Source organism: Diabrotica undecimpunctata, chromosome 4 (genome assembly GCF_040954645.1).
Source record: "Diabrotica undecimpunctata isolate CICGRU chromosome 4, icDiaUnde3, whole genome shotgun sequence".
Classification (NCBI taxonomy): domain Eukaryota; kingdom Metazoa; phylum Arthropoda; class Insecta; order Coleoptera; family Chrysomelidae; genus Diabrotica; species Diabrotica undecimpunctata.
The window spans coordinates 140456897-140478718 of NC_092806.1; the positions used below are offsets into that span (position 1 = coordinate 140456897).

The 21822-nt window shown below is 35.0% G+C and overlaps 1 protein-coding gene across 1 annotated transcript in view; it reads left to right on the top strand.

Annotated features, from left to right (window-relative positions):
• Window positions 1–21822, top strand: part of fs(1)N (female sterile (1) Nasrat) — a 118763-nt gene that overhangs the window by 77411 nt on the left and 19530 nt on the right. The window contains exons 16-20 of the mRNA XM_072530404.1: window positions 3938–4286; window positions 10940–11088; window positions 11371–11617; window positions 13271–13479; window positions 19476–19886. Coding sequence (XP_072386505.1) covers window positions 3938–4286; window positions 10940–11088; window positions 11371–11617; window positions 13271–13479; window positions 19476–19886 — 1365 coding nt within the window. The remainder of the gene's footprint in view (window positions 1–3937; window positions 4287–10939; window positions 11089–11370; window positions 11618–13270; window positions 13480–19475; window positions 19887–21822) is intronic.

The following is a 21822-nucleotide window of genomic DNA, read 5'->3' on the forward strand; positions in this document are numbered from 1 at the left end:
GTTATATACCAGACATACGAGCCCGCAGGCCACGTGTAGCCCTTTGTTCTATTCAATCAGGCGCGCAAGATAGTTTTAAGTATCCCCTAACCCCAATAATTACGCAACATAGAATTGTATTTTATATGTTTATAAACATTTTACTCAATTTCTCGCGCCTCTACCTACAACGGCCGTTCGGAAATTTTTCTGCTTAGAGTGCCTGTCCGTTTCGAACGTTGGCGATCATTGTGGCTATGATGATTTTGTTAGTTGCTATACGGAATAGTTGTGTTGAGGTCTTTTTATACCATGTTCTTAAGCCAGGATATTCTTCTTCATCCTGAGGCCCTTTTTCCTTCAATTTTACTTTGCAAAATGCATTGGAGTAGCTCATATCTGCCTTGATTCTCATTATATGTCCCAAGTACTGCAGCTTACGGCTATGTTGACCAAATCCGAGGTTGTGTTCATCCTCCGTAGTACTTCTTCATTGGTGATTTTGTCTGTCCATGATATCTTCAGGATCCTTTTGTATAACATTAGCTCAAAAGCCTGAAGTTTTGATAGAGTTTTCGCCTTCAATGTCCACGTTTCTACTCCGTACCGAAGCACTGAGTATACGTAACATTTAAGAAGCCCTATTTTTGTGTCTAGGGTGAGGTCATGGCTCTTGTACATAGAGCTCATATTTAAGAAGGCACATTTCATGGTTATTATTATTATATTGTATATTGTTGTTATTGTTACCATTAGAATTTTTAGAATTTTTTTTTTGTTTTTATTTATCATTCTTATCATTTATCACATAACATCACAAATTATTTTCTTTATCTTATTTTTCTAGTAGCCACATGACTATTTCTATCATTTCAATATTATATTATTATTTGTGCCAATTTATAAATCATTTTTTTCATGTTCTACTTATTTCAAGCTGACTTTGTAAACTTGAGGTGAAGGGGAGTAGCTCTAGCTAGACTTCGCCTCATGTATCTCGTGTTTGTAAATTTTTACAGACTAAAGAAAGGCAATTTATTATTATTATTATCCAGATTTAGCCATACGGCTCACACTCCCTCTGAGGGGAAAATTCACTTATCCCAGATACCTACGGTATCAAAAGGATTGAGCTCTGGTGGGACTCTTTCCGTGTTATCGAGCCCTAGGTGACTTGGTATGTTGAAGTATCCCCCAAAAATTTTCTTACACATCTGGACGTCGCGAGGAGTACAGCTTTCTGCATGGTCTTATAGAGATGTTCATTTAGACCCAGCTGTTTTATGTTCTCTAGAAGGTTTTTGGGAATAACACCAGTAGTAGATAAAATAATAGGTACTGTCTGCGTACTTTCCATTCTCCATTGTCTCCTGATTTGTATTTCTAGATCTCTGTACTTGGCGATCTTTTCGTTGTATTTAACACGTAAATTATTGGTGTTGGGTATCGCCACATCAATAAGTGTTGTTTGCCTAGTAATTTTATTAACTAGTATGAGATCCGGCCTATTATGCGCCACTGGTTGGTCTGTAAGCACAGTGAGGTCCCAGTATAGCTTGTAGTTGTCATTTTCAAGCATTCTGTCAGGGACGTATTGATAATAAGGAAGATGGTCGGTTTGGAGAAGTCCTAGTTTGTCAGCTAGTTCTTGGTGGATAATCTTTCCTACTGAGTCATGGCGTTCTTTATAATCAGTACCAACAAATGCCTGGCAGCCACCGGTAAGATGTTGGATGGTTTCTTGGGCTTAGCATCCATATCGGCATTTGTCATTTTGGACTTGAGGATCTTTAACAATATATTTCAGGTAATTTTTAGTTGGTATAACCTGATCCTGAATGGCCAGTAGGAAACCCTCAGTCTCGGGAAACATCTTTCCTGATGTCAACCAATAGTTCGACGCTGTATTGTCGACATATTCTTGGCTGATCTCATTGAGATGTCGCCCATACAGAGGTTTACTCATCCAGGTGCGCATTTTTTCTTGTTGAGTCAGGTGGTTTATGCGCATTTCTTGTTCCCTCAGTTTAAGCGGCGTTGTATCATCTACTGCGCAAATTGCTCAATGTAAAGTAGATGTCTCAGCCTGTACCTGAAAATAAGTTCTTAAATTAGCAATTTGTTTATCTAATTGCTCACCTATATCCATAAGTCCTCTTCCCCCTTGATACCGCGGTAATGTTGTTCTCTCTACTGCGCTGCGTGGATGATTTTGCGCCTTTGTGAGAAGTGTTCTTACTTTCCGCTGAAGACCCTCTATATCCGTTATTATTTATCCGTATTATTATTATTATTATTATTATTATATGACTAAAAACGCAGAATTTAAACTTTTACATTGCAAATGATCGCACATCACGAAAAATGCCTCCAAGAAGACGGTTTTCAGTGTAATTTATAGCAGAAGTTAGGTACTGAAAAACGTACTAGTGTAATTAGAAAAGAGCAGTTTTAAACATTTTAGATCGTTTGTAATGTGAAAGTTTAAATTCAGCGTTATTTAAGCATATTTCAAATGTCTTACATTTGTTGCCAAAACTCAAAACTAAAATTTCATGCTATAGGTTTTAAAGATTAGGTTCTAGTTATGAAAACTAGAGGGTTTTAGGGGAAAGACCGGGGTAAAAGTGGTAAACTTTGTTGCATATTTTTTAGCGTCCTATAATTGACATTTTCGGAAAAATTCAGCTTGTTTGTATGATTTTTAGAAATTCAGTTATGTGGCCCTTCGCTTAAATAGTTTGCCCATGCCTTTATAGACCATGTAGTCAATTCCATTTTTTGTTTTTTAAAATAATTAAAATAATTATCAAAATAATTAACGAGCATCTCTTTACTCTCGTTTCTAGTTCCCATACCATCTTGCCGATATACCGACGTCATAATCTTACATAAACTACGTGTTAAATATCCTGCGGCAACTACAACTACAGTACCTTTTCTTATTGTCATACCCTTATGAGATCTTCATAAGACCTAATAAAGGTCGCGGCATATTATCGTGCACGTATAGTTTCCGGCACGTAGCGTTTCCACTCCACCAATTGGGCTGCGCGTTCACATTTTCATACATAGAACGTTTCAGTTTGGTTCGGTGAAGATATGATCTCGCTTTTCTCGACAAAAATTAGGTGCATTGCTCTTCTACTTAACTATGAAGAATGAGAAACTGTGTTAAAAAGAAGGTTTGAAGTACATCCAATGCTAAGAGAAAGGAAGAAGGAATGTGAATACTGGACTTTATACAGAGAATTAATTGACGTTAAAAGATATTATGGATATTTTAGAATGAATAGGATTCAGTTTAAATATGTTTTAAATTTAATTTCACTTTCAGTTAAAAAATAAAATACTATATTTATCGAAACCATACATATCAAACCAAAAAGTATTTTTAAAAAGAAGAGGTATCACTTCCGTACAAAAGTCGCAAAGCAATAAAAACACATGCATAAATGACAAAATAGCCTCGAAAATAATTTTTTTAAATACTCTATATCAAAATCAAACAAATACCTAAATAAACAACAGGGGGAAAACGACGGACATCTAATTCACATTATCCTTACCAACCGGTTAAGACTCGTTACGTAGCCGTCGGCATCAGTAAAATATTGTTTTCAAATATACTGAACGGAAACGTTAAGTGTCTGAAATGCTATGTTCCGGACAGTGTGCGTTGTTCACATTTAAAACCACTTAAATTATATTTTTCGGAAACTAAACGCTATGTGCTGGAAACGCAACGTGCATGAAACGACATCATTGTCTAATGTAAACCATTAAATTTCTATTTTAATTTCTATTGAATCCATTCCTTATTTATTTATACACAAATATATATTTAAAAGATTGTAAATTCTGCGTAGCGCACAATAATATTTGTGTTAAGTGACTACTATATTTTAATAATTTATGCCTAGCGTTAACATAATCTATGCTATCTGTTATTTTGCAGACTGATTTATTGGTTCCGTCTATAAAAATCCATAAATTAAGCACTGTGGACTGGAACGACTTTATTAAACAGGTTGTCTTCAAAAATGAATCGAACATAGTTTTTTCTGGAAATAAATCGTTCGAAAACGGTATAAATGTGGAAAAATTGGTCGAAATCAAACAACTTAACGACGTGCCATTAGAAGATATACTTACGAAGGAAAAAAATCAAACAATTAGAGGGCCTTTACACATACAGGGAAATGTGGATTTGGTTAAAGTGTATATTAAGGAAAATATGAATGGCTTTTCAGTACCAGACACATTAAAAAGTATATTGGTTTCCAACAGAACTTATCATGTGTTAAGTAAGTTATGGTATCTTTTATATAGCGCAAAAGCTACCTTTGGCGGCAGGTATAATTGCGGTAAGAAATATAGTAGAAAGGTCAGATTTGCAGGTTTTGATAGTTTTTCTTTAATATTGTTACGAACATGCATTCGGCGTAGCCCGTATAAAGCGACTAGAAGTTTCCGGCGATGTATCGAGCGCGAGAGATATCAACCTGTGAAATAGACGAATTAGAGGTGGGCTACTCCAGAATCTTCTAGTACATAGTGACTTTTATATATAAGCATCCCTTCTATGAGTGAAGTTTAGTTGATAAGATACTATCGAACTGTAAACTTATAAATAAATATATTTATATAAATTTTATAAATATATAATATATATTTCCAAAACCAAAATTCTGGTATTCCACAAAAAACCCCATGAACAAGTTACACCTAACATACAAATAAATGATATCACCCTTCAGAGTTCCCAAAGCTTCATATACCTGGGCAGAGAACTAAATAGTGAACTAGACCTTCTTCTTCTTCTTAAAGTGCCTATCCGTTCCGGATGTTGGCAATCATCACGGCTATCTTTACTTTATTTATTGCAGCGCGGAACAGTTCAGTGGTAGTCGTGTTATACCACTTTCGTAAATTTTGAAGCCAGGAAATGCGTCTTCTTCCCGGTCCTCTCTTACCATTTACTTTCCCTTGGAGAATCAGCTGGAGAAGGCCGTAACGTTCTTGATTTCTCATTACATGTCCTAGATATTCCAACTTTTTAGTTTTGACGGTCATGAGAATTTCACATTCTTTCCCCATTCTACGCAGGACCTCCACATTAGTAACTCTGTCAACCCAGGATATACGTAAGATGCGCCTATAACACCACATTTCGAAAGCTTCGAGCCGATTCATAGATGCAACAGTCAGTGTCCATGCTTCCATTCCATAGAGCAGAACTGTGAATATGTAGCAGTTCAATAGACGGCATTTTGTTTTTAATGATATGTCTCGACTGTTGAAAATGGTTCTCATTCTAACGAATGCTGCTTTTGCTTTTATTATTCGCTGTTTAATTTCTGTTAAGTGGTCCCATTGGCTATTTAAATTGGTGCCTAGATATGTATATTGCTCGACTCTTTCGATATTCTGTTGGCTGATTGTAAGTTGAGCGTTTAGTATTGGTTTTTTACTAATTGTCATAAATTTGGTTTTCTTTATGTTCAGAGCTAGTCCGTATCTGTTGCTGACTTCTGTTATGCGATTTGTTAATATCTGTAAGTCATTCAGATTATCGGCAAAAACTATAGTGTCACCTGCATATCTAATGTTATTCAACCATTCACCGTTTATTAGTATTCCTTTCGCACAACCGTCTAAAGCTTCCTTAAATACCCATTCAGAATAAATGTTGAACAACAATGGAGACAAAATACAGCCCTGTCGTACTCCACGTTCTATTGCAATTTTATCAGTTAACTGGTCTTCTATTTTGATTTTGGCCGTTTGATTGTAGTAAATGTTTCTGATAATTCTAAGATCTTTGTTGTCAATTCCAATTTCTTGCATTAGAGTGATTAATTTGTCATGTTTTACTCTGTCAAATGCCTTCTGGTAATCTATAAAGCATACGTATATGTCACAATTCACATCCCTGCATCTCTGAAATAGCACCTGTACAGCAAAAAGGGCCTCCCGTGTTCCCAGATCATCACGAAATCCGAATTGTGTTCTCTTGTGAACTAGACCACTCAATAGAAATTAGAAGACTCATTGAAATAGCAAGATCTGATTTCATGAATATGCGTAAAATGCTCTGTAACCCCAAGCTGTCAGTCTCAATAAGATTGAGAACACTAAAGTGTTATGTGTGGTATCTATTACTATATGGCTGTGAGACCTGGACATTAAAACAGTATGACGTCAACAAATTAAATTCATTTGAAATGTGGATATACCGCCGAATGCTAAGAATAAGCTGGACCAGCAGAACTACGAATGAAGAAGTACTGAGAGCAATGAACACACGCCCTCATCTGGTCAATACTATCAAAATTAAAAAGACATAGACAAAGTCATATCTAGGACACATAATGCGCCATAGAGAATTTGAGCAGCTTCAGGTAATATTAGAAGGCAAGATTGAGGGTAACAGGAGCGTAGGACGAAAGAAAAAATCTTGGCTACGAAACATCAGATATTGGACCCATATAAAAGGAAATGAATTAATTCATCAAGCCCAGAATAGAGAAAAATTTGCCATATTGATCGCCAACCTCAACAGAGAAGGCACTTAGGAGGAGGAGGATATAAATTCGAAGCGCTCGTTTTATTTAAAAACGTTACAATATATAGTGCGGCGGCTGGTTGTTCTGGTAACATACTCTGAACAAATTAATTATACAACAAATAGTTATGAGTGGTGGATTAAATGGTGTGCAAAAAATTATTAAGGAGACATATCCTCTTGCAAATTACGTTCATCGCTATGCACACCAAATGAATTTAATAATGACAAATGCATGTTCTATCAATAAGTAGGCTAGGATATTTTTTTGTAATTTATCTGGTTTGTACTCATTCTTTTCTTCGTTTCCTCATAGAACAAACATTTTGAATGAGGTGGTTAATCGCAGGTTGCCAAAATCTTCCCAAATACGTTGAAATTTTTAATCACGGGGTGTTCATACTGTTCATGAAAATAAAAAAGACATCTTTGCAGTTATGGACATTATACAAAGTACTTCACTTGATTTTTCATCCATTAATCAAGCAAATGGTTATAAATTAAAGCTCCAGGATAAAATTTTTGTATTTTGGTTATTTATTTGTAATAAAATAATGCCTCACTTTGAAATTATTTTTCATTAATTGCAAAAAGTATGCACTGATTCTGTTCTAGGATAAATGCAAATTTAATTACTCAACACGAACAGAAAAGACGGTTTTCGTCTGAAGAAAATGTGATTATGTTTGCAAAAATTTAGTTTGTAATTTGTTGAAAATAAAAAAAAGAAAACAAATATATGTACCATTATAAATTATATTCTCAAACAATATTACAGGTAATAAAAGTTTACATAGTTTACAAAGTTTACATAGTTAGTTTAAAAAATAGGGAAGTTAAAATGAAAAATGCACAATGCATAATATTTGCCCTTAATTCAAACGGATGCTTGTCCTAAAGTTATTACTATTTATTTCTTTCACATCTTGAAATTCGTAAATTTCGACATTTTAAGTTTTTAATTTTCTCCTGGAGTTATGAAAGCTAATTTATTTATTAAGATATATTAATCTAATATATGTATGTGTTCTGATTAAAAAAATAGACTACTTCATACGGTATAGCATTATCTTCTTCTAATTTCGCCATAGTCCTAGCAGTTACAGTTTAAAATAAGTTGATGTCATGTGGTAATGAAGACTTCCTCTTCTTATTGACTGGCTTTACAACTCGAGGTAAGTCCTTGCCTAGTACACTACAGCTCTTCATTTTCTATAAGCTTAAATAAATCGGCTTTAACATCATCCTACGGCTCTCAGGGTTTAATTGGAGTAACTGGGTCGTGGATAAGTGAATGAAAGAGGAGGATTGAGAGGATTGGGGCAAATACAAAAAAATAAAACAAATGGGTACTTACATGAATCTCTTAGATAAATGGGTAACAAAACAACAAGAAGGACCTCTAGCTATTTAAGATGGGACACCGCTTCGAAGGATCCTCCTGCTGGATGAAGGAAAAAGGCTCGTCCTTCCTAAAAAAGAAACACAAAAGGGGTTAGGAGACTTTTCTAAAATAGGAAATAAACAAATATGTTTAGAGAAATAAATTAAACATTTATTGTTGTCTCAACACAAACAGTTACAAAATATAAATGACATAAAAATACTATATTAATAGTTACCAAGATTTATATCAAAATAACAAAGAAGAAAAAACTTACTAAGTATGTCCTATCCGTTTACAAACTCAGTTTACAAGTGGGAGGTGCTACAAAACTAAATTAAATTTACTAATGTTTAAATTTTGAGAACGATTTCCGAAGTGGAAATTAAAACGTCAATAAACGTACTTTACCCTTTAAATGTGGCTTAAACAGTAATTACTTTAACATGCCACAAGAAAATAGCTTCAGAACAATATTTTTAATTGTCGTATTGCCAGATTCCAGCAAGAGCCTAAGAAGGTATCCATTGAATTCTGACAGGCAACCGTGAGGGAAATCTTTTTTGGACATCCATGTCACGGAAAAAGACACCCTGGCATATTTCGGCCGAGTAGGATACTAGGCCAGTAGACCCCAAGGTAGTGCCGGATTAACCGTGTTCTGGCTAAAACCTTAACCACCGTTCCAGAGAGGTGGTCTTGCCACTCAATGAACAACTTAAATAAAAAACTAAAAATTTATAAATAACTATACCTATTACCGTAAATCAGAAAATGTTTTAGACGTTAGGCCATAAACTAATAAATAATATTAACCATAAATTTCAGATCTCTGGCTCAATTTCCTACTCTGTCCTCCTGCTCCTTTTTCTTTATCACCCCAGAAATCAGACAGTGTACTTCTCTCTATTTTTTCTCTTCTCTCAAGATTATGTTTACAACGTTTCTTTCATCCAGCCTGAAACCCATTCGCCTCTCGGAATCTCTCCTCTCATTTGCCCATCTCTGACAGTAAAAAATGTGGGCAGGAGCGTCCGGTACCCCACAAACAGTACAGTCTGCCGTGGCAGATTTGCCTATTCTATTTGTGAAGGTGCCAAAATATCATGTCCGGTCAGAAACTGAGTCAGGAAGTAGTCTAGTTACCTGAACTTACATTCCCACCACGGCCTCAGATCGGGAATAGGCTCCTTCGTACACCTTGCCTTTCCGCTATCATTCGCCCATTCTCTCTGCCACTCTACTATCGTTCTTTCTCTCTCATTCTCATCTATATTTACATCCATCCTCCTCGCATACAACCTAGCTCGCTCTTTGCACAACAAAACGATCGGTATCACCGCTCCAATGACATATAGAGCCTCATTTGAAACTGTCCTATATGCGCTAGATACCCTGAAGAGCATTCGCCTTTGCGAAGTCTCCATCAGATTAGGGTATTTCGCAGTGTTTAGTAAGCTACACCACAAGAGAGCAGCGTAGGTTACCACCGACTGGAAAACTCTATTAACACCTTTCTTTTGGTGCTACCTGGACCTCCAATGTTTGGCATCAGCCGTATCAACGCCTCCAGATTTCGGTTCGCCTTCTCTACCGTCTTTTGGATGTGTATTCCGAACCTTAGTCCTCCCGATAACCAGACTCCCAGATACTTAATCGATTTAACCGGTGTAACCTCTACACCTTCCAGTATAAAGCGAAGAGAGGATTTTTCCCGGCTCCCTTTGAGAACTAACACCTTAGTTTTCTGAGGCGCTATAGCCGCATTAGCCATGTCCGTTTTCTGACTTGCCTTCGTAACCAGTGCGAGATCATCGGCATAAGCTACAAGAGTGCATCCCCTTGACATCTGTAACCTCAACACCCCGTTGTATAGGACATTCCACAGGATGGAATCTAGTACTGAACACCCTGAGACAAACTAATGCTGGTATCTTTTTCTCTTATGGAGATGTCAGTAAAGTGTCTGTCAGGTACTCACTAACGCCCAATTCTCTCAGATTGGACATGATTTTTTCCCATGATGCCGTATTGAAGGCATTCTTGACGTCAAGCAGGCCTTCTCTTTATATCCTGCGTAACTAAAGAGATTACTTCTGTGACCGCATCTTTGATAGACCTTTTGGCCCTAAAACCATATTAGCGGTCGCTCAGACCATGCTTTTCTTCTAGCTCTCGCTCAATGCAGCCTTTTACAAGCTGTTCGTATAATTTAGCTATCGAACTAAGAAGGCAAATTGGCCAAAATCGTACCTCTTCCTCTTCACCCCTACCTTTCGGGATAAGGACAACCTTCTTCTTTCAACATTGTTGGAAACTGCTGTTGTTCAAGCAGTTTTTTAGCAATCTTAGGAAAACCTGCGGGTATCTTAGTACGGCGAGTCTTACTGTCTCTGGCATTACTCCATCTATGCCAGGTGCCTTTCGGATCTTCATCCAAAATCTAGTTACGTTTTCTTATGCCTTCCCTGATGAAGGAAATAAGTAATTAATTCATTCAGATTTATTTAATCTTCGAGTATTTTAGCTGATATTGTCCATCAAAACCACATTATTTCATTTTATATTTGGCAAAAATTTAGATGTGAACCAATTATCTGACGTAGTCTTGTCGTGATATTCAACACGGAAATTCTTAATATGTTAGACAATAAGACGCATTTTATGACTGCGCGAATTATCGTAATTACTGTATACCTGGAGTTTTCGTTGTGCCGTTTCCAGAAGAATTTACCCAACTTGTATTTGCAACTTCATGGGTGTCAAACCACGTCTGATCCAGATGAACAATTTTGCTTTCGCTTTTTCTTTATCAGTAAATTATAATTGGATAATCTATCTTCCTTTTTTTTTATGATTTGATTGCATATTCACCTGCCGTATGTTTTTTATAACTATTTTGTAGAAGTTATTTTCTTACAGCATTTTTTTATTGGCTATAGAGATAATATCCTTCAAATATAAACATATGCTTTAATTTATGAACAAAAATATTTATTTGCTTTTAGATGATATAATTTTTAGTAGATTACCCTACATCAAATTCCTAAATATACAAGGCAGAGTTAATGATAAAGACATCGACAAGGTATTCAAAAATTTAGCATACAAAAATAAGGATATACTATTGACCAATGATACGGTGTTTAAAGAGCCAGTAAGTATAGTTTGATATTAATAACGGCTATTATACTTTTAATCTATCTGTTACTATACTGTATTTCGCATTTATAATAAAAAAAGTAATAAATAGCTTCAGTTACTGGAGAACGAGAGGTAATGTACATAGTTCGTATTATTCTGTACAAATAAGTATTTACAATACTTTTTAGAGAATTTGTGAGAATTTCGAACAGTTGATATAGGCCCATAAAAAAGAGAAAGGTAGTTAATACGGTTAAAATGGTAGACTCTCTTAATTTAATTATATTTATTTTAGGTTTATATAAAAAGAAATTTAGCGGTGTCGGGATTTATAAACCATATAAACTTTTCTGATGTTTACTCCAAAATAGTCCTTATAACCAGCGACACTGATATAGACAGTGTAGTTAAGTTTACAAAACCAACAGTTGTCCTATATACATTAACCGTAGATGAAGACTTAAGTGCTCATCTTCTAGCAGGATATAATACTACTGAGTGGGTTGAAAAGTCAATTTCTTTAAACAAAGGCTTGATAAAAGGTAAGTCGTATAAAAATTTATTAAAACTGTAGTCAAACCTTTTATAAATATGTAGTATTTTCCACCGAGTATAAATTTTAGGCGGATATAATTTTTCATAACAAATGTAATACAGAATTAAAATTAAAATTAACTATATTATAGTTTCAAAACTGTAGGCATTAAATTTCAAGAAACGATGATGACGATACCCGCATACAAGAAATATGTTGTCGACGAAATGGCTCGTGAAAAGAACATAATTGTTTTGCGCCTTCGTTCTTATCATTCTGAGCAGACCCTATCAAGGTTATATGGGCTTAAATAAAAAATCAAGCGAAGAAAAACAACTTTTAAAGTTGATAATTTGAAAGGCCTGTCAGCTTCTTCTTCTTTGTGTGCTGTACTTGTTTTCAAGCGTAGGCTATCGTCGTATTAACAAGTTGCTAGATGAGGCAATTCCTTGACCGTTAAACCTGTCCATTGTCTAATATTACGCAGCCAGGACATGGACGAATTCGTGTGCCCTCTGATGATAAAGCATAAGCTGGACCCTGGTCTATCTGGCCTTTACTAGCCTCCCCGTAGTACCTGTTTTGCGTTACGCACACCCGTCCCTAATCCCCCCAGGGCGGAAAGGTGAACGCAGGTCGAGGCTCGACCTCGCACGTTTGACAGGTCGCTGCTGAGGAGCTCTTCTCTACCACTCTTAAGTCTCCCAGGTGGATACGTGCCGTAACCCCACCCCCTTAATGGGGAAAGGGTGTTTCAGGGACGCAGCACGTTCAACCGCACCTTGGTTCTGTAAATTTCTAAAATGCACCCTAACGAAGAAATACGTCGTAGAACAAAAACAACAGACGCTATCGAAAAAATCGCGTCGTTAAAATGGAATTGGGCAGGACACGTCGCCAGATTATCAGACAATCCATGGACCAAACGTATTTTAGAGTGGATACCAAGGCAAGAAGCAATACGGAGCAGAGGACGTCCATCGACTAGCTGGACTGACGACCTGAAGCGGGTTAGCGATAACTGGATGCAAGCCGCACAAGATAGAAACAGATGGAAAGAGCTGAGGGAGACCTATGTCCAGCAGTGGACGCATACAGATTAATAATGGTGATAAAGGAAAAAGAACCGTCAACTTTTAACGGTTTTAACGAACTTTAAATGCGCCAACGGTTGGTTCTAATAAGCTGATTTTCTATACATTTACGAAGAAACTGCTGATAAATGATAAAAACAATAAAACTAATTTATTGCCTTTTTACCAGTTTCGAGAACAAATAAACACTGTTGAACCAGTTCAAGGTAAACAAAGAACTTGTTTTTTTGTAACGAATTAGTGAAGCGGTTGGTACGAGCAAAAAATATTCATGACTAGTTGTGGTCGTAAAAATGATAACTTTTTTTATTGAGAAGAGGAGAATTGGCGGTAAAATAATATCGAAGTGTGTTTGGAAACCAAAAGAAACAACCTGTTTTGGCGGGCGTTTCAACGGAAAGCGGACGCGAGAAAAAAATCGTTTTATTTGAGCTAAGATATATCGAAAATAAATAGAATATATTTTTATGTTTTATTAATAATTGAAACACTATTGGTAATATGTTAAGACATTAACACTATTTTTAAAAACATTAGGTTCTACTATAAAATTGTCTATTTTTTAGGAAACTACAATTTTGAGCACGTGTTAATTAATAAAAATCTAATCACAGATTTTGTCAACGACATAGATATGAAGCAGATAGTGCCATTAAAAACTGATCAAAATATTGATCATTTAAACTTTAAGTTATTAAGATTTCTTAATGACATTCCTGTTGGCAAGACTGTCAATGATCTACATCTACCAGCTGAAGTGCGAAGATCCCTAACGGTGAGAGTATAATAATTCAGATAATAAAATAATAGAATTTGAATAATTGTAATAAAAATAAAATAGATAGTTAAGATTTGATTTCGTTACAGCTTACCAGCATTTGCTGATATGCATATTTCTGCATCTGGGCTTCATCAGAACGAACTCATGGTAAGCTTTTAACGAAATAAAACCTTTTCCGACGATAAAAGTAAATATTTGAAAAATATTTACATACAGACGCTGCAACGACATCTCATCATCATCATCATTGGTGCTACAGCACTATAAAAGAGCCTCGACCTTCCCAAGTCTATTACGCCAGTCAGTTCTATCCATTGCCAACTGTTGCCAGTTTGCTGCGCCTATTTGTCTACCATCCTCATCTACACCATCACTCCATCTGAGTTTTGGCCTACTCCTACTTCTACTTCCCACAGGTTCCGACATAAGGATTCTTCTAGGAGGGTTGTTTTGCTGTGATCTTGCCAGATGTCCTGCCCATCTTAGTCTTCCTATTTTTATAAGGGATACTACGTCTTTACCACCAAATATATGTTTATATCTGTGATTTATCTCGTAGTTGTACCTCCTTCTCCAAACACCATTTTCACAGATGCCACCGAATATTCTTCTCAGGATCCTTCGATCAAATATAAGCAGGAGATTTTCATCTGCCTTGGAAATGGTCCATGTTTCCGACCCATATGTCAACACTGGTTGTATAAGGGTTTTGTATATGGTTATTTTTGTTTTTTGGCTTAAGTTTCTGCTTCTCATATGTCTACTCAGTCCAAAATAGCATTTGTTTGGTAGGATTATTCTTCGCTTGATTTCTTTCGTCATGACGTTCTCCTTGGTGATCAGGGATCTTGGTTTTATCTTTATTTACTTGCAGGCCCATATTTTTTGAGGCGTTTGACAAGGTGGTATACTCTTCTGGGATTTGTTCCTCATTCCAGGCTCTCAGTATGATTTTATATACTATAACTATACTAATGAAAATATAATTTTAATAAAGTATTTTATATTACTTGTATTAAACTGACGGTCTTCCTAAATTGGACCAAATCAGTGCTTTTGCGATCTGGTTTGATAATAGCCAAGCACATTTGATTATGAAAAATAACTGGATGCCTTTGTGTGTTTGATTGATCCACTCGAGGCGTTATTTGGTTTCAATTGCTTCACTTTAATTTTGTAATTATTTATTTTGTAAACAGTGTGAAAATCATATTGTGCTAAGACGGAAGTGGAGTGGGAATTTTGGACTGACTCATAAATTCAATTTTTAATTATTTTGTTTTTTGTTTGTCCGATGTTTACATTTGCAAATATTCTGAGGAAACTCTTGTGACAAATATCTCTTGTCCGTTAATATGTTTGTGGTTCGTCTTTTTTCTTTTTGCAACTATTTTAGTTATCATGTGCTTTTTTAACTTCGATTGATGTCTCAAATGAGGTCAATGTTTATTTTACTTCTTGTACTTGGCGACCGACCTTCTGCTGTTTTCACGCATATGTTGTCAAAGGTTTTTTTTTCTATATGATATATTAATTATTGTCTATTGTTCTGCTTTTGGTCCATTGATTTATTTCCACTATATATAATGTTTTCACTTATTATAACTCCTAACCTTTCGTTGGTTGTTTTTGTAGGGTTTTTCTAGTTTCTCCAATAATCTCTGTGTTTTGGTCGTATCAACCATTGTTTAAATTGCATAATTTTACTTTAAAATAAGTTTATTTAACGTTTCGATTTCGGAAGTAGAAAGTTTATGACTTCTTTTGTCTTTTTACCAGACTGTAACCACCTGTACATTTTTCTATATTTTCTTCCCCACTTTTGATTTAAAATCTGACATTATTGTTATATCTCTCGATCTAATGGATTTCAAATTGTTGTCTTTGTCTTCGTAAAAACATTCAATAGTCTGGTTTACTACAAGACTTTTCTAACAATCATTGATTTATCATTTATCTAATTAAACCTGGATTTAAAAAAACTTTGTGTGACTATAATTCGAAGCGCTGCAGTTCATCTCATATAATAACCGACTCTCTATAGAGATATTGACATCTATTAAGAGAATAAGAAAGCATTTATTCAAGACACGTGCATCATAAAACACAAAAGGGTACGCAAAAAATATCACATGCAGACTTCTAAGTAGTGTCCGTTGTTCTACTAGAATCTACAATTTCATCGTTTAAAAATTTTTTTTGAAAATTTATCAAATTAAGAAACTTTTCTTCCCTAAGTTGATTTTAATTGCTCGATATTCTTTGTCATTTATATGAATTAAGATCTATAGTAGAAACTACAGTTAGAATGCAGTGTTGGTCTTACGGAGCGCAGCGATGCCACTCATGTCAGCAGCGTGGTAGGTGTGTGGTAGTTTGGCGATAGACTGAGAAATCAGGACCGGATGAGCTTCGTTTCAAAAATCTTTAGTCATTAGTTTAACTGAGTTAAATAAGAGAATAGACAAAAAAATCAAATTAATTCTATACAAATTAGACACGATAAGTATATATACATTAGATACACAAGATCATAACTGAAATGTACTATACGTACAGTATTCAAAAACTGCAAATTGCCCAACGCAAACATTTTTTCTTCTACCTTCTTGACGTGGTTTGCATAATTATGCCACTGCCCTTTAGATATGCATTAGTAAGCTTCTTTTATCAACCGTTCTACCATTTTTTCTTTAAAATCGACGTTGTTTGAAGCCACATACCTTTTCACTTGTCTTCACACCATCTTAATCGGGTTCAGTTCGCAATGGTAAGGCGGCAGTCTCAAAATCTTAACGCCATATTTTTCCACAATTGTTTAAATGTTGTACTTATGTCTCCAAATGCAGCCTCAATATCCAGTAATTCACTTTTTAGCTAATCTTCCTCGGTGAAAATGTTTTTTTCGATTAGCCAATCCTTGATCTGCTTTTTGTTTCACAATTTTTTCGGAAAAACAAATTTGCAGAAGTGGTACGTTATCCAAAACGACGTTTTCTTTGTCTTTCAGCAAGTTTGGAATTAACGTCTTCTCAAACCATTATTTATATAGATCTCGTCCATTTCATCGTGGTAATCAGCGGTTCCCTTTTTGGCCAAAAAAGTTAATTCGAACCATGCCACAAAACCAGTTTAGCTTCTAGGATGAAGAAGAACAAACCGAGGATCTCTTTGAGTTGGGGCTTTCAGTCTAGTAGAGAGCGCTTTTATGAAGGTATTCCGTGGATTCTTGATCGCTGTGTCCTTCCATTCCTTTTTGACTGAAGCACTGACGTTAATCCAAGACTCATCGGTATTAACAAGCTTAACATTATTACAACAATGTTTTTATTTGTCTTAGGTACTTGTGTCTACAGGATATGATATCTTTTCTTTCCATCATTATCGAATCTCGACCTCTTTTACCATATTCAAAAACCCATGTCATTTAATAGCCTACGAAACGTGGTTTTTGAAATTGCTGGTAGGTCCTCATCATCCTTCACTTTGTTCATTATGCTGTCGACGGTTGGTGGTATGTTTTCAAAAAAAATCATGGACAATTTTCCTTATTCGAGATTTCACTTCTCTTATCGTAAGTATTCTCACGTGAATTAGACTGGAAACTGTTTTTGTTTCTTTTTTGTACCCTTTTCAGTTTGCCTTACTGGGTCTCTTCGCATGTCATAAATTTTATGAAGACTCACACTGCTCATTTTCGAAACTTTTTCCACAGTTATAGTCAAGCTGTCAACATTTTTTAAGTTCAGACGATAGTTCAATACATTTAACACCACACGTTTTACTTGTACACTAAGAAGTCATACACTGTTAGATATTCACGACAGATACTGTTAACGGCTCCATGATGTAGGTACTTTCATCTGCTTGCGAAAATGAAATAGAACTAAGCTTTCATAGTTTTTGCCAAAAAGTTTTTGGTCTAATGGCCTATAACCAAATCGACAAAGAGACATGTTTGCTTTGCGTGAACAATGGGAATTAAAACTGATTCGATTCTCCTTATGGCTTTATAATGATCTTTATTTCCCAAAGAATGTGTTTACAGCGGAAGCTATTGAAAATTGATAAATATAGATAAGCTATCGACAATGAGTTTTTGATGTATTTTACTTTTTTTATAGTATTTTTTTTTTCATGTTACCGTTTTGTTCGACAATGTAACTCTCTTATTTATACATCGATGATTGAATCATGCTTTAGTTGAAACAATAATAATAGTATTTTATAAAACCGTAGGCAATTGTTGTGTGCGCGTATATTCTAGTGCTATGATTCTCAAATCCGGTCCTGATGCGCCGCTCAGGGTAAACCGGTAACGTGGTCGGTCGTTCTTCCATTATAAATATATTGCCTATCTAACCTGCACTGCATTCTAACTGTGGCGTCTACTATAGTAACGCGTCTGTACAATTATTTACACTTAAACGTTCGCATACGACATGAAACTGTGACTGTGCTTCCCACTGTATATGACTGCACAATAAATGATACACAGCACATGTACACGCAGACTACTTTCAAAATTGAGTATGGCACATTAAGAGGATACATCAGCGCGTCATCACTATTAATTCGAGAAATAGAAGCCGCACCGTCTTTTGAAAGTTCTGCGAACCCTTGGCAACAGTGCGTCGGCAGTACGTGCGACTATCAAAAAGACTATCAAATTATTGACTATTATTGATGGAACTGTTTGTAATTATTGTATCCGTAGAAACTAATTGTAATTTTATGGCCAACTAGGAAAAAACTAGTTTTTCGAAAAAATGATAAGAGGCAAATAAGTTTTAAAAATAATGTGTTTTTTTGAACACATGATGCCACAAAATTCAGATGATTTGAAAGTACTCAAAAGTTTGGGGAGATTTATGGCTGCACACCCCCCTTAAAACGTTTTTGTGCACTTAGATTTTGTTGTTTCTTTTTTATGAAAAATGCTTTCAGAACAAGAAAGTAACGTGTCCATTTTTATTACAAAATGTCAAGTAGTTTAGGAGATAATGCAAAAAAACAATTTTTATTTTGTAACTTCAAAGGGCTGTAACTTTTTTGTGTACACTTTTGTACTAAGGTAAGTTGGATTCAATCAATTTATTTTTGTACCCGGAATGCGTGATTTAATTTATGAAATACCTTTTTGAAACACCCTGTATACTCGCATTAGAATTTGAAATATTTTTACTTAAAATATAACTATAAATCTCACAATTAATAATAATCTATTTTTTCAAATAGTCCAACAACCTAGTTCTATAACAAAAATATAATAAATTCATTTTAAACAAACACTACTTCACTATGAATCAACAATAACGAATTTCAATATCTTAGAAAATAATATCCATAATGCAGATCCAAAATAATATTCCAATATCTGGCTGAACAGATATCGATACAGATAACAGAGCAGAATCGTGCTATCACTTACACAGAAAACAGACGCAGGTGTGCAAATGTGATAGCGCTGACTAATTCTCTATGTTGCCAACTCACTCAGTTAAGTTCGATTTCTTGTTATAGATCATTGATTTTAGGTGATTTTAGTAATTCCAATGTGACATAAAATCTAGGCATGGGATAAAAAAGTTTATTTGAAGAAAGTGTATTTTTTTGTTTTTCTTAATGGCGGTACGGACTCGTTTTTGTAATATTTTATTTAGTTATAGAGTAATTTCCACAAACTAACATATTTCTCAAATTGGGCTCCGTACCGCCATTCTTTACTATATCACGTATATGTGTGCCAAATATCTCGACAAAATATTCAAAATTAAAGCTGTAATCTTGGAACGCGTTTTCCATCTTGATGACGCGCTGATGTAGCCTCTTAAGAAGTTTTTATTATTTGTGCAACATTTGTGTTATTTGTTATTTCTCGAGCATATTTGATTAGCTACCTTATTTCCTTTTATACCTATATGTAATGGAAAAATGAAAATGAAATCATTGATTCTCAGTGTTTTATTTGTATTAATTCCATATTTCAGGTGGATACCGATCAAGAAATCTCTCCTACTACGATATTTAATTTGATATTAATCCATAAAAACCTACGAACTTCTCATCTTAATAACCAAGAAACCTCAAAAATGGTAACCACTGATACCGATCAAAATTTGACCGCAAGTTACCACTTTAATTCGAAATGTGTAGTAGAAAATGATTTAGAAGTTAACGGTTTCATTAACGGTGTCAAGCTAGACGATTGGAAGAAGAAGACTTTAAAAATTAACTCAGAAAGTACACAATTTGTGTGTAATGACTGGAAGCTGGAAAACATTACGTTCTTAGATAACTTAGAATCCTTTAATAAAGTTAGTGACCTAAATTTTACACAGGTATCAAACGAAATTAAAGAGAGAAGAGATTTTAAATTTCAGGTGGAAAATGGAACTATTGTAAGTATTTTTTTTAGTTGAGTATTTGTATAATTATTTTAACAAAAGAATATTTGATTGTTAACATACATCATCATCGTAGTTATCTAGTCTTTTATCCACTGTTGGACATAGATCTTCTCCATCTTTTACTATCCTGTTTGGTATCACACTAAATTTTTTATCGGGAGACATCTATCAAAAACCACTCGTAGTGCACCCAATTGGCACATTGTGCATAAATACACTCATAAAAATTCGATACATATTAATATACACACTTTAACGTATAGCGCCCTCTACATCAGATAAAGACATAAAAAGACAATACCGAGGAACCTCAGCTATTTGGGCAAGCTCAGCTATTTGGGCAAGCTTACAAACCTCACAAAGGAATAGTTTTGACGAAATAGTATTGGCAACAAAGCGATATTAGTTAAAATATTGAATTGTTTGCTCGTGTGAGTCCATTTCAAACTGGATAGTAGAAATAAATGACAGACTTATTCAAAATCTATTTATTTAGTAAGCGACGACCGGTTTCGATCACTACGGTTTTCTGGTCATCATCAGGTCACTGGTAAAGTACAATCTTTATAAAGAAAAAAAAATACATATTGTAATACCACTTATTTAACCAAACCTTACATCAGGTATCGTACAAGAGGTGCCAATATTACTTATGTTAGATAAAAGTGATGGGGGTGTTTTTTTTTTATTGAATTTTTAGGTGAAATTAGTATAAAAATAATATAAGCAGTAATAATAATAATAATAATATCGTATGGCTTTTTTTGCGGGGAGATGTTTCAGCGCCAATTGCATCTTTAACCCTGTTTCAAGTAGCTAGTGTCGATGCACACTAGCCGAGGGGAACCGACGGTTTTACGTGCCCTTCGAAGTACGGTGAACCGCTCGTATCATTTTTAGAAATGAAAATGTCGTTGTTGGTGCCGAGATTCGAACTCGTGCGCTCTGGCTTACAAAGCCAGTATTTTGCCGCTGAGCTAAGGCCGTCCACAATATAAGCAGTACTTACATTTTGGTAGAAGGTCTATGGATATATTGTTAAGATGGCGTGTTTTAAATGTTCATTTATGTTAAAGTAGTACTTCTAGAAGTAGAAGTAACTTAGCTACTTTAGCATAAAAAACACGCCATCCTAACAATATATCCATAGATCTTCTATCAAAATGTAAGTACTGCTTATATTATTTTTATACTAACTAACCAACATACGTAAAATTTTTTTGCACCTTTTGTATCATATCTAATGTAAGATCTGGTTAAATTGGTAGTATAACAATATGTAATTTTTTTAGCTTTATAAAGATTGTGCCGGTGAGCTGATGATGACAACGGATACTCCATAATGCATTGCGTCCGGCGACAGTAGTTTGTTTTAATATACTGATTAGAAGACATTACACGACGTGTTTTATTGTTCTTTGTTCATAAGATTTAAAAACTGGAGCCTTTATAAAAAGGTATGCTGCCTATAAATAAATAGTTTTCGTATGTATGCCGTTACAATACTTGTAATGAATGCCTTTTAACCTATAAATATCTTTGCCAATAATTGCCGAGTTTTACGTTTACATCTAACTGAAACTTTAAACCTGTGGTAGTACACATTGAAACATATAGTGGTGGTACACAATGACACAAGTTTCTTTGTGTACCATAAATAATCATTCAAAACCAATGCAGGTGCATTTTATTGCAGGTGTACCATGGTAAGGAAGAAAGAAAGATCAGGAGCCAAATTTACAAGTGAACAAATGGCCGCAGCGGTCAGAGAGTTTAAAAAAAATGGAACTGTATTTCGCGTTGCGGCAGATATGTTTGGCATAAATTTTAGCACATTAAAGCGATATGTTCTAAAAGAAAAAAATGATCCAAATGCAAAAATGGAGCCAAATTATGCTGTTAGATTAGTATTTAACACAGAGCACGA